Source organism: Dendrobates tinctorius, unplaced genomic scaffold (genome assembly GCF_039654945.1).
Source record: "Dendrobates tinctorius isolate UK_male_01 unplaced genomic scaffold, ASM3965494v1 ptg000079l, whole genome shotgun sequence".
Classification (NCBI taxonomy): domain Eukaryota; kingdom Metazoa; phylum Chordata; class Amphibia; order Anura; family Dendrobatidae; genus Dendrobates; species Dendrobates tinctorius.
This window is the reverse complement of record NW_027361747.1, coordinates 18,636,952-18,651,260: the sequence shown is the minus strand read 5'-3', so window position 1 is coordinate 18,651,260 and position 14,309 is coordinate 18,636,952. Positions and strand designations below refer to the sequence as shown.

The 14,309-nt window shown below is 44.9% G+C and overlaps 1 protein-coding gene across 4 annotated transcripts in view; it reads right to left on the bottom strand.

Moving 5' to 3' along the window:
* Window positions 1-1,180: 1,180 nt before the first annotated feature.
* Window positions 1,181-14,309, bottom strand: part of CEP135 (centrosomal protein 135) — a 234,113-nt gene continuing 220,984 nt past the window's right edge. For all 4 annotated transcript variants that reach the window (XM_073583574.1, XM_073583575.1, XM_073583573.1 and 1 more), the window contains one exon: window positions 1,181-2,593. In XM_073583574.1, coding sequence (XP_073439675.1) covers window positions 2,572-2,593 — 22 coding nt within the window. In that variant the 3' untranslated portion in view covers window positions 1,181-2,571. The remainder of the gene's footprint in view (window positions 2,594-14,309) is intronic.

Here is a 14,309-nt window from a genome sequence, read left to right as displayed (position 1 = left end):
ATCCCAACCATGAAGCATGGTGAGGGAAACATCACACTTTGGAGGTGCTTTTCCGCAAAAGGAGACAGGACGACTGCACAATATTGAAGGGAGGATGGATGGGGTCATGTATAGTGAGATTTTGTCCAACAACCGCCTTCCCTCAGTAAGAGCATTGAAGACGGGTCATGGCTGGGTCTTCCAGCATGACAATGACCTGAAACACACAGCCAGGGCAACTACGTTGTGGCTCCGTAAGAAGCATTTCAAGGTCCTGGAGTGGCCTAGAAAGTCTCCAGACCTGAATATAATAGAACATTTTTGGAGGGAGGTGAAACTCAATGTTACCCAGCGACAGCCTTGGAACATAAATGATCTGGAGAAGATCTATACGGAAGAGTGGGCCAAAATCCCTGCTGCAGTGTGTGCAAAATTGGTAAAGAACTACAGGAAATGTCTGACCTCTGTATTTGCAAACAAAGGTTTCTGTACCAAATATTAAGTTCTGTTTTTCTATTGTATCAAACACTTATTTCATGCAATAAAATGCAATTTAATTATGTAAAAAACATACAATGTGATTTTCTGATTTTAATTTTAGATTCTGTCTCTCAAAGTTGGAGTGTACCTACTATAAAAATTACAGACCTATCCATTCTTTGTAAGTGGGAAAACTTTGCAGAGTCTCAAATACTTAATTTTCCCCACTGTATGCCTGATATTTGTATACAAATTCTGCAACATTTTAGCTGAACAAGAAAAACTAAAGAGCCTTTTTGATTTTGTGTAAAATTCAAGAATCAAGTAGGCCAAAATAAAATAAAAAAATTGCAAAAAAGTCAACAAATACAAGACAAAAAAAAAGAAAAGCGACTTCCTTCCTGGCGGCCCATTCAAAAAGTGCATTGAGGAACCCTTTGGAACAGTTAAGAAATTTTTTTTTTTCAAAAATTGGGGTTCCAGTGTCTCCCGCTGCCGTTTCACTTTCAATTGTATGAATTAGGAAGCCGCGCTCACCAAGGCTCCTGCTGATCGTTGAAAGTCCTCTACACTGTGGAAGAAAGGGTGTTGGGGACCCTCAGTTCTAGTGATTGATGCTGGCTCCCACCGAAAATACATTTATCCCCCCAACATGTAGATAGGTAGTAAATGTGTATAGTGGTTTAACCCCTTTACATTTACTAAACGCGAAAGCATGAAATAAAAAAAATGACAAATTTATTGAGTTATAAATAGTAATTGATATAAAAATAAATACACAAGGACACAACATCAGGAGTATGTTACAAAGCAGTAAAAATTACAACATTACATTAAAACATATTTAAAATTATTGACGTTTACAAACAGTGAAATAAAGTGAAAAATAAAAAATAAAATATACTCTAACCAAAATATAAAATACGTAATGTTTTATATGCGAGTTGTTTAAGCCATCAATCAAGATATATCAAGGTTTTTCATACATAAAACGTAACATACATTTGGAAATCAGACAACCCTCCATGCCCGCTTTACTGACCTCTTTGGGTCATCCTGTATATATGCCGGTACACTTTTTGTGAACTTATGCACAAAAGGCTTAAGTTTAAAAGGAATCTGTCACCAGGTTTTCGCCATCCCATCTGAGAGCTGCATAATATAGGGGCAGAGACCCTGAGTCCAGGGATGTATCACTAATGGGATGCATGTTGTCATTTTGATAAAATCATTGTTTTCTCTGCTGCAGATCTAGCAGTTCTCTAAATGTTGAGCTCTGTATAATCCCGCCCACACCAATGATTGGCAGCTTTCTGTGTACACTGTGCATAGGCAGAAATCTGCCAGTCAGTGGTGGGGACAGTGTAGAATAGAGCAGGAGGACTACATGGCACAAGACAACTTGTTTGCTACTGATAGTCTCCTGCTGATAAAACACTGATTTACTGAAACAACAAAAAGCAGCCCCGTAAATGACACATCACTGGAATCAGGGTCTCTGACTCTACATCATGCTGCTCTCAGATTAGGCTGCATAAACCTGGTGACAAAATTGACTGAATGTTGGTTACATGCAGAGATAAACCACCTATTACCAATAATATACTACAACACATTCTTTTTTATATGGTTCAATGAACAAATAAGATAAAACAAAAAATGCAGATGTGTGAATTCATTGTGCAAAATACCTGAGATTCATTCTTAAACAGCTCAAAGAGCACTTGGTCACCACTGATGTGTAAAGATAGGAGTCACCACTTCTAGATTGGTGGGGTTCCCACCATAAAATGTTAGTGTGATACAGCGGGTGCCCCTCCTTACGTATTAGGTTTAATTATTCAATGACTACTGGATACAGGCTCCATAATGTCCTTCTCGCGGACGATACTTAATGTGGCATCTTACACTTCCATGGATTAAACTTACCATCATACTCGTGCTAAAAATAAGTATAGTAATACAAGAGAGAGCAATAGCAACCATGTTTATATGAGGTTTACCCTGTGCAAATGTAGCAAGAAATTACAAGGCACAACGTACGTGCGCCAAGAAGGATGTAAAACACAGAAACATTCACAGCGTTTATCTTGTATCATCGCTCCAGAACCATCAGTCTTTGAAGCTAACGCTCCTATGTGGAGAAAAGAAAAAAAACAATAAGAAAAACTGGACTACTTACTGGTAATGCTCTTTTATAGAGTCCACAACAGCACCCACATGAGAGAGGGGATCTGCCCCTAGGAACAGGAAACCTACAGAGATAAAAGGGGCGGTCCCCCTCTCCTCCTCAGTTGGATTACAGAGTACGAGAGGAACTGCCAAACAAGCTATAGTTAATTGCTCCGCAAGCTATTTAAAGTATTTACATCTCAACATACATACACACACTATGTGTCTCGCCATGATGTCAGGAGAGGGCGGGTTGTGGTGTCGGAATCGGCGCCTGCGCTTTCCGACGCCATTTCGTTGAAGACACACTGCAGTGTGTCTTCAACAAAATGGCACCGGAAAGTGCGGACTGCGTTGGCTCCGATTTCGACGGTACAATCCTGTCCTCTCCTGACATCATGGCATTTCAGCCAACCAAAAAAATGACGCCAGACAGCGCGGTCTGCGCAGACGCTGATTCCGGCGCCACAGTGTCCCCGTGCCCCCTCTGCTCACATCACTGATTTATTTAAATATGTAACTGACGCCTGCAATTCGCCCCCATTCTAAAGATGGGAGCAGCACATGACAGAATAGGGGCGCAGGATGGAAGCAGCACATTACAGAATAGGAGCGCAGGATGGGAGCAGCACATGACAGAATGGGGGCGGCGCAGGATGGGAGCAGCACATTACAGGATGGGGGCGCAGGATAGGAGCAGCACATGACAGAATGGGGGCGCAGGATGGGAGCAGCACATGACAAGATGTGAGCACCACATGACAGGATGGGGACGCAGGATGGGAGCAGCACATGACAGAATGGGCGCGCAGGATGGGAGCAGCACATGACAGGATGTGAGCACCACATGACAGAATGGGGGCGCAGGATGAGAGCAGCACATGGCAGGATGTGAGCACCACATGACAGGATGGGGGCGCAGGATGGGAGCAGCACATGACAGAATGGGCGCGCAGGATGGGAGCAGCACATGACAGAATGGGGGCGCAGGATGAGAGCAGCACATGACAGGATGTGAGCACCACATGACAGAATGGGGGCGCAGGATGAGAGCAGCACATGACAGGATGTGAGCAGCACATGACAGGATGGAGGCGCAGGATGGGAGCAGCACATGACAGAATGGGGGCGCAGGATGGGAGCAGCACATGACAATGGGGGCCCAGGATGAGAGCAGCACATGACAGGATGTCAGCACCACATGACAGGATGACAAGATGGAGGCGCACAAAACAGGATGAGGGCTGCACATGACAGGAAGGGGCCCACAGGATGGGAGCAGCATGACATGATGGGGGCGCAAGATGGTAGCAGCACATGGAAAGACTAGAAGCAATGGGATGAAACTGAATGGGAGGAGGCACAGATTAGATATTAGAAAAAACTTTTTGACAGTTAGAGTGATCAATGAGTGGAACAGGCTGCCACGAGAAGTGGTGAGTTCTCCTTCAATGGAAGTCTTCAAACAGAGGCTGGACAGACATCTGACTGGGATGATTTAGCGAATCCTGCTTTGAGCAGGGGGTTGGACCAGATGGCCCAGGAGGTCCCTTCCAACTCTACGATTCTATGATTCTATGACAAGATTAGGGCACAGGATGGAAGCAGCACATACCAGGATGGAGACCATATACCAATATAAATGCTTGTCACCCGGGCATAGAACGGGTTCAATAGCTAGTATGTGTGTGTGTATATATATATAGTTAAACCTGTCACCACTTGGAGGAAACCACGTGCAACCATAACCTAAGGGAGGGAAGTAAGTGGTTGCTGTCGTGGACTCTATAAAAGAGCATTACCGGTAAGTAATCTTGTTTTTTCTCTTCGCCACGACAGCACCCACTGAGAGATTTTCAGAGACGATCACCTGAGAGGGCCACCGTTCTAAGAACCGATTTACCGAAGACTAAGTCAGAGGAAGAAGACAAGTCAAGCCTGTAGTGACTGTAGAAGGTAGATGGTGAGGACCAAGTTGTGGCCTTACATATGAGGTCAATAGGAACGTCCGCCTTTTCAGCCCAGGAGGATGCCATAGCCCATGCGGAATGTGCTTTCATTCCATCCAGAGGGCTTTCACCTTTTGCCGAGCAGGCCGGACAAATTGCATCTCTGATCCAAAAGGATAGCGTGACCTTTGTGAATCCAGACCCCTTCCTGTGGCCCTGAAAGGACACAAAGAGAACCCTGCTCTGCCTCCAGGAACGAGTCCTGTCTATATAGTTTAGGACAGCTCTCCTCACATCTAAGGTGTGACATTTTTCCTCTTCAGGTGTTGTAGGGTTATCATAAAAGGAGGGCAGAAAAATCTCCTGGGATCTATGGAATTTGGTAGCAACTTTAGGGAGGTAGGAAAAGTCTGGCTATAAAACCATCCTATCCTGAAATATTGACAGGAAGGGGGATCCACTGACAGGGCTTGGATATCAGTCACTCTTCTCGCCGATACCAAGGCCACTAACAAGGCCGACTTTAATCACACACACTTTATTGAAGCTTAAGGCCACGTCACATACAGCGAGATCGCTGATTTTGTGACGCACCAGTGATCTCGCCAGCGATCTCGCTGTGTGTGGCACGCATCAGCGACCGCCCCCCCGCCAGGTAACGCTGATCGTGCAGTAGTGTGCTGGGCCATTTTTTGATCGTTGATCTCCCGCTGGCCAGCGCGCATCGCTGTGTGTGGCAGCGGGAGACCAACGATCAGCGAGCTCCCAGCGCTGTAAGCAGACGCTGGGAGCTGGTATACAAGGTAAATATCGGGTAACAAAGCGTGCGTGTCGCTTAGTGACCCGCTGTGTACCATGGATACCAGCGTGCTCGCGCTGGGAGCTGGTAACCAAGGTACACAGCGGGTAACCAAGTGACGCGCGCACTTAGTTACCCGACATTTACCTTGGGTACCAGCGTCCTCGCTGTTCCTGATCGCTGGTGAGTCTGCCTGTTAGACAGGTCACCAGTGATCATGTAGCGAGGCACCAGCGATCCTGACAAGGTCGTATCGTTGTCGGGATCGCTGGTGCATCGTTTAGTGTGACGGGGCCTTAAGTGTAAGGGTTTAAAAGGAGCCCCTGTCAATGCATCGAGAACTAGGTTCAGGTCCCAGGTTGGTACACGAGCAATATGTACTGGATCTGCTCGCTGACGTGCTGAAATAAACCGAGCTACCCATCTGTCCCCAGCGATATTGTAGCTATACAGGGCACCTAGGCCCGATATTTGAACCTTCAAGGTATTTACTGACAACTCTAATTCTCAACCCCTCTGCAGGAATTCCAAGACAGCAGGGATAGGTACCACACTAGAGAAGGTCCCTGTGTAAAAGCTAAGAAATTTCCTCCACACCTTGGTGAATATCTTGGTTGTGGCCTCCTTTCTACTGTGCAGTAGAGTATTAATTAAATTCTCCAAGAATCCCCTTAGTCTCCGAAACTGCCTCTCAAGTTCCACGCCGTCCGGCGTAAACCCTTCACCCGAGGATGAAGGAAGGGTCCCTGAGAAAGCAGATCCCAATCCCATGGGAGGATCCAGGAGTCAGACAAGGACATGGCTCTGAGCCATGAAAACCAAGGCCTCTTGGGCCAAAATGGAGGGATCAGGATTACTCTCGCCCTCTGCTCCCTTATCTTTCTGATGACCAATGGGAGGATTATCATTAGGGAAAGGCATACGCCAGACGGAAAGGCCACGGGGATTGAAAAGAGTCGAGCATATCCGGTCGGTCCGCTTTGTGTAGCGAAGTGAACTTTTCTTTTCAAATAATTTTATTGGTTTTTAGTAATTAAATAGGGTAAGGGAAGGAAGGTAGGAAAGGGAATAGCAAGTAAAGAACCTTGTACAGGTACGAAAAAAATGTAAAGCTAGAGAACCCACAAATAGGCATTAAATAGAATATTGCGGATAACAACATAAAAGGAAAAGAAAATCGCCAATCCTTATTATGGGGTAACATTCTTGGAAGGAGATACAACATCCGGGTACTACAACGGCCATGTTTAGGCCTCAAAATATAATACCTCTTAATAGGTCTATTTGATATGGAATTTGTTGTTCCAAGTCTGCCATTTTTTTGTATATTTGTGGGTGTGATTGTTGTTAATCGCAAATCTGCGTGGTAAATCGCTATGTTGGCCTATCTTACCAAGTATGTCACGAAGTGAACTTTGCGACTTGTCTGTTGGCCCTTGTAGCAACCAGGTCTATTTCCGGAAGACCCCATAAGGCTGTTATTTTCTTGAAGATGTGGCAGCTGAGCATCCACTCCACCTGACGCAGGGTATGGCGACTGAGCAAGTCTGCTCTGAAGTTGTCTATTCCCCTGATGCGGAGGGCCGATAGGGACAACAGGTGTATTTCGGCAATTTGTAGGATTCTCTCCGCGTTAGACATTAGAGTTTTTGACCGTGTTCCTCATAGAATCATAGAATCGTAGAGTTGGAAGGGACCTCCTGGGCCATCTGGTCCAACCCCCTGCTCAAAGCAGGATTCGCTAAATCATCCCAGTCAGATGTCTGTCCAGCCTCTGTTTGAAGACTTCCATTGAAGGAGAACTCACCACTTCTCGTGGCAGCCTGTTCCACTCATTGATCACTCTAACTGTCAAAAAGTTTTTTCTAATATCTAATCTGTGTCTCCTCCCATTCAGTTTCATCCCATTGCTTCTAGTCTTTCCTTGTGCAAATGAGAATAAAGTTGATCCTTCTACAATGTGACAGCCCTTTAGATATTTGTAGACAGCTATTAAGTCTCCTCTCAGTCTTCTCTTTTGCAAACTAAACATTCCTAAATCCTGCAACCTTTCCTCATAAGACAGGGTTTGCAGACCGGTCACCATTCTGGTCGCTCTTTTCTGAACTTGCTCCAGTTTGTTGATGTCTTTTTTAAAATGTGGTGCCCAAAACTGGACACAATATTCCAGATGAGGTCTGACCAAAGAGGAGTAGAGGGAAATAATGACTTCACGTGATCTAGACTGTATGCTTCTGTTAATACATCCTAGAATTGCATTTGCCTTTTTTGCTGCTGCATCACACTGTTGACTCATATTCAGTCTGTGATCTATTAGTATACCCAAGTCTTTTTCACATGTGCTGTCACTTAGCCCTATTCCTGCCATTCTATATATGCTTTTTTCATTTTTATTGCCCAGATGTAGTACTTTGCATTTCTCCCTGTTAAAAACCATTCTGTTAGTTGCTGCCCACTTCTCCAGTTTATTTAAATCTTTTTGAATCCTCTCTCTCTCTTCTCTAGTATTAGCTATCCCTCCTAGCTTTGTGTCATCAGCAAATTTAATCAGTTTACCCTCAATTCCTTCATCTAAATCGTTGATAAAGATGTTGAACAATACAGGGCCCAGGACAGAGCCCTGTGGTACCCCACTTGAGACATTCTTCCAACTGGATGTGCAGCCATTTATGACCACTCTTTGGGTCCGATCACTAAGCCAGTTATGAATCCACCTAACAGTTGCCTTGTCCATTCCATACTTAGTCATTTTTTCAATAAGGATTGTATGAGAGACTTTGTCAAATGCTTTGCTGAAGTCAAGATATACTATATCTACAGCATTTCCTTGATCCACCCAATCAGTGATACCGTCATAGAAGGAAATTAAGTTAGTCTGACATGACTTATTAGTTACAAACCCATGTTGACTCTGTTTAATCACTTCATTCTTATCCAGGTATTGACATACATGTTGTTTAATAATTTGTTCAAAGATCTTTCCTGGTATAGAAGTCAGACTCACCGGCCTATAGTTGCCTGGGTCCACCTTCTTCCCCTTTTTGAAGATAGGAACAACATTTGCTCTTCTCCAGTCTTCTGGTACTTCTCCTGTTCTCCAAGAATTTTCAAAGATTATGGAGAGGGGTTCAAAAATTTCTTCTGCTATCTCCTTCAGTACTCTGGGGTGTAATTCATCTGGACCTGGAGACTTGAATTCATTTAGGTTAGCTAAGTGTTTCCTCACTATCTTTCTGTTTATAGATATCCTGGATTCTTCTATTCCCTTAATAGGACAATGAATAACAGTTGATGTTACATTTCCTTTCTGAGAGAAAACAGATGCAAAATAGGAATTTAAAAGTTCAGCCTTCTCAACATCCTGTCTTACCATTTCATCATTTTCATCCTGTAAAAATCCTATAGCATCTTTGACTTTTCTTTTACTTTTGACATATCCCCAAAATCCTTTATTATTGCTTTTGACATCTCTTGCAAGCCTCAATTCATTTTCAGCTTTAGCTAATCTGATTTGTGCCCTGCAGGTTCTGCAGACAGCATTATATTCTTCTTTAGATATGCCTCCCTCTTTCCATTTTATAAACATTTTTTTCTTCCTTTTTAGCATGTGCTTAAGTTCTGTGTTCATCCATCCTGGTTTCCTTAAATGCTTCCTATTCTTCCCTCTTTTCGGAATTGTTAACAACTGTGCTTTGAGAATTTCATTTTTCAAGATTTCCCATCCTTCCTGGACATTTTTGTCTTTAAGGATATCCAGCCATTGGATCCCTCCAATTCTCTTTCTGAATCCCTTAAAATCTGCCTTTCTGAAATCTAACCTTGACGTCTGAGTCTTCACAGGTCTTCCGCCTCTAGTTATCCAAAATTCTAAAATAGCATGGTCGCTACCTCCTAGGGTCCCAGCCACTATTACCTCCTCAACCATTTCCTCCCTGTTTATAAGGATTAGATCCAAGGTAGCAGTTCCCCTTGTTTTCTCCCTTACCTTTTGGAAGATAAAGTTGTCAGCAAGAGAGGATAAGAATTTCCTTGACCTGTTAGTTTTGCCTGAGAGAGATTCCCAACAAACCTTCTTGTACCCTCCTTGTACTATGAAGTACTATAAAGTACCATGAAGTACTATGAAATACTATAAAGTACCATGAAGCAATATGATAGAATATGAAGTACTATGAAGTAATATGATGCAATATGAAGCAATATGAAGTACTATGATGCAATATGAAGCACTATGAAGCAATGGTGCAATATGAAGCACTATGAAGTACTATGAAGCAATATGAAGTACTATGAAGCAATATGATGCAATATGAAGTACTATAAAGTACCATGAAGCAATATGATGCAATATGAAGCACTATGAAGTACTATGTAGCAATATGATGCAATATTATGCACTATGAAGTACTATGATGCAATATGAAGTACTATTATAACATCTGCTGCATAGAGGCACTATGATGTAATATTATGCATACAGGTACTATGATACCATATGATGTACATAGGCCCCATGAGGCACAGACAGACTTACGGCCCTGCTTGAACGTGATAAACAAGAGACCAGGCCCACAGCTACATTTAAGAGAGCAATCTCTCAGAGTTCCGGATAAACCTCCACTCTGAATAGTACATCTCAATTGTCAAACTGATCAAACCTGAAGGAGCCAATTAATGAGCTGCAGCTGGAGGGCAATCTTCATGGAGACAATGTGCTGGATTAATGCCCTATGTCCTCTATGGGTGGAGTAGTTAAGTTGAAAAGAAAAGTAAACACCTGTTTACTGAACCATAAAATGGAAACACATGCTTCACAAAGTCAGTTTGAAGCCCCTTCATAAGGCTCTGTGCAGACAAGAAATGCAACTAACTGAGGTCAAATCAAAAGATGTAGCCTGGACGTATGGCCTTACTATAGCCTAGAGGCACAAGGCCTAGCTGCGTATCTTGTAAAGGCACACCTCAGCACATGAGACTGTGCGTGTGCCCTGAGGACTACCACCGGCGTGCTGCTGCTGGATCCCAGAGAAGGCAGCGCTGCCTCCCCATCGACTGCACGCCCTGCGCTACCCACCGCATAGAGTTGGGGCTGGTTCAGCCTGAGGAGCCTCGGAGAGCAGGAGGGACAGTGAGTGAACTCCTCCACGCTGCTTCACGGACACCTGCCGGATGCTGTAGCCGCCAGCTGCACGCTGAGTGTCCAGCTATGATGAGCTTCACCTCCAGGGAGCAGGGTAAGCCTAGATCTTCGGCATGTGCACCGCTCCTCCCCGTGCCAGTGTCTCTTTGATGATTTAAATATGCGACGGAGGTGGCGTTGTTCGATAGAACTCTTACATGAGATCCTCGCAGCCAGTGAAGCTTGTCAACATGGTACCGGTGCGGAAGCACAGCCTGAGACGTGGTCTGACTCGCTTTCCTGTTTCTACCACTTCTATCCGTGGAACCACTTTGCCTGGAGCATCCACTGCCACTCCTGCTGCTGTACAGTAGCACCTCCACCTCTTCATGTGGGTGCACTGCGGGGTCATTTGGGGACGACATCGCTGCACACCGGGTGAGCCTCCAGCCAGTGCTTTTATGCATTTTTTTTTTTTATTTCTTCTCTCATCCGGAAGTGTTGCTATCACTTCCGGGTCCGACGTCCTCCCTCTTCGGCACATGCACGGCTCCTTAGCTGCACTTACTGCGGTGACACGCCGCCCCGGCAACCCCGGAAGTAAAACCTAGCACCTCCGGGCGAGAGCGCTCCTTAGGCCTCTTTCCTTCCCACTGGCTGTGCACCGCCATATGAGACCTACAGGGGAAGCAGGACGACCGATGCCCGCACCTTGCACCCCCCCCAGACAAGTGACGGCCCGTCCAGCCGCACCGCGCTCCCCATGTGAGCCAGGGCAGCTATACCCAGACCCTGGCCTGTTGCTGTCCTTACCAGACGAGGGGGGAGCTGACAAACAGGCCTCCCCCAACACTGCCTCTGGCGCTGGAGCCCCTACAGTTCCCGTAGAGACCTCATAGGCGGCATCACAGCCCAGGTATCCGCTTCACCTTTTTCCCTACAGGTTCCCTTAGGAACAGGCAACCAAATGAGGAAGCGAGGGGGACCGCCCCTTTTATCTCTGTAGGTTTCCTGTTCCTAGGGGCGGATCCCGTCTCTCAGTGGGTGCTGTCTTGGCGAAGAGAAAAAAAAAAATCTTATGAATGACAGAGATTCATTATTATGAAGTCTTAACGAGTCTTATAAATTTTAATTTTAGGATTCTTCAACAAATTTTTCATACTAAACTGGACACGTGATGTAATAATGGGCGCATGGTGGGAAAAAACCAACCTTTTTTAATACCGTAGTTTTTATTTCCTCCTCTCTGTTGGGGACATATTATCAATCAACATAATGGCACCTAATGAATGAACATTTCTTAAGTCCAAGTGGGAGTTATTAGATAGTAGCCCCCCCCCCCCCCCCCCCACCCAGTGAACACACACACTTGGACTTAACTAACATTAACTCATTAGGTGCCAAACACTTTGTTTGACAATATCTCTGCAACCGAGAGGAAAAATTAAAAAATAAATCAGGCACAATGAAACAAAATAAATGCACCAATGTCAGCATTACAGGCAGCGGCAGATCAAGCAGTTTAACATAGTAACATAGTTAGCAAGGCCGAAAAAAGACATTTGTCCGTCCAGTTCAGCCTATAATCTGTCAGAATAAATCCCCACATCTACGTCCTTCTAAAGAACCTAATAATTGTAAGATACAATATTGTTGGTCTCCAGGAAGACATCCAGGCCTCTCTTGAACCCCTCATCTGAGTTCACCACCTCCTCAGGCAAGGAATTCCAGATTCTCACTGCCCTAACAGACGTGTTCACTTGTTGATGATAGATTCTAATTTTGTGAGAAAGCACCTGCATTTATAAGAGGTTAAAAAAGTTTGCTCTTTAACTACTTCCCAACATCCAGCAAAAGTGTATGGCGCAGCGGACATTGCGTCTGCGCAAACCGCTTATATGCACAGAACAGTGATTTTACTGACAAGCAAAGCCGGTAAAAAAAAATCATCAGTGGGTGTCAGATCTAAATCAATAATAAATTTAATTTCTATAGGACCAACATATTCCGCAGCACTTTACATTTCAGAGGGAGCTTGTACAGACAATGAAGACATTACAGAATAAACCACCATGGTCACTTACCGGTAGCCGGTTTTTCCGGAACCCATGACAGCACACCTGAGAGAGGGATCCGCCCCGCCAGGACAGGAACCTACTGAAATAAAAGGGGCGGCACCTCTCCCCCGCTTCAGTTGGTTACAGAGCATTGAGAGGATTTCCTGGTTGGTTACATGATTATCCAACACCACATCACACAAATACACCCTACTAACGTGCACACCCATACGGTGAAAAAAAGGGGAGAATATACGGGTGCTGTCATGGGTTCCGGAAAAACTGGCTACCGGTAAGTAACCATGGTGGTTTTCGATTCACCCATGACAGCACACCTGAGAGATTTTTGGAGACTTCGAAACACCTTAGGGAGGGACTACCGCTTGCAGCACCCTTCTACCAAAGGTTAAGTCAGCAGAGGAGGATAGATTTAATCTATAGCGTCTAAAGAAGGTTGATGGTGAGGCCCAGGTAGCGGCTTTGCAAATTTGGTCTATTGATACCTCTGCCTTTTCAGCCCAGGAGGTCGCCACGGCTCTAGTGGAATGAGCCTTGATGCCGTCAGGAATCGGAATGCCACTAGCTGAGTAGACTACACTAATGGCCTCCCTAATCCATCTGGCGATGGTCACTTTTGATACTCCGTAACCTTTCCTGGCACCCTGGAAGGCTACAAATAGGGAATGGGACCTCCTCCACTGGCTAGTCACTGATATATATTCTAGCAGGGCCCTTTTTACATCCAATTTGTGGAATTTCTCCTCCCCTGGGTTTTTTGGATTCTCACAGGAGGGGAGGACAATCTCCTGGCTACAGTGGAAATCTGATACCACTTTAGGTAGGTAAGCAGGGTCTGTTTTTAGGACGACCCTGTCCTGGTACACCTGGGTATAAGGTGGATTCACTGAGAGGGCCTGAAAGTCACTTACTATACATGCCGATGTAAGGGCCACTAAAATAATGGTCTTTAGTGTAAGATATTTTACAGGCAGTTGTTGAATTGGTTCAAATGGCTCTTTCGTAAGGGCTTCTAACACCAGGTTTAAGTCCCACGGGGCTATTCTTGGTAATGGGATCGGTCTGCACCTATGACAGGATTTAAAACTAGCTACCCATCTGTTTGCCGCTATGTTGCAGTTATATAGTGCGCCCAGTGCGGACACCTGAACTTTAAGGGTATTTACCACTAGTCCTAGCTGTAATCCTGCCTGTAAGAATTCCAAGATGGCCTTAATCGGGGGCTTTTCTTCTAACAGCTTCCCCAGGAACTGTAGAAACTTATTCCATGTTCTACCATATATGTTAGTTGTTACTGGCTTCCTACTTTGCAACAGCGTAACCACCAACCCCGGAGAAAAACCTCTATCCCTTAAAAGTAACCTTTCAAATTCCACGCCGTCAGATGGAATCCCTTGACTTGCGTGTGGAATATTGGACCTTGAGCTAGCAGGTCTGGGATCTCTGGTAGTACCCATGGATCCAAGAGGGACATCATTTGCAGCAGCGAGAACCAGGGTCTTTTCGGCCAGAACGGGGCTATTAAGATCACTCTGGCTTGATCTTCCCTTATTTTCCTCACAACTGTTGGGATCAGAGCTACTGGAGGAAACGCGTAACCTAGTTTAAAATTCCACAGAATATGCAATGCGTCCACCGCCCATGGCTTTTCTTTTGGGTTTAACGAACAAAACCTCTCTACCTGTCTGTTGCTTTTATTGGCAAAGAGGTCTACTACCGGTTCTCCCCAAAGTTGT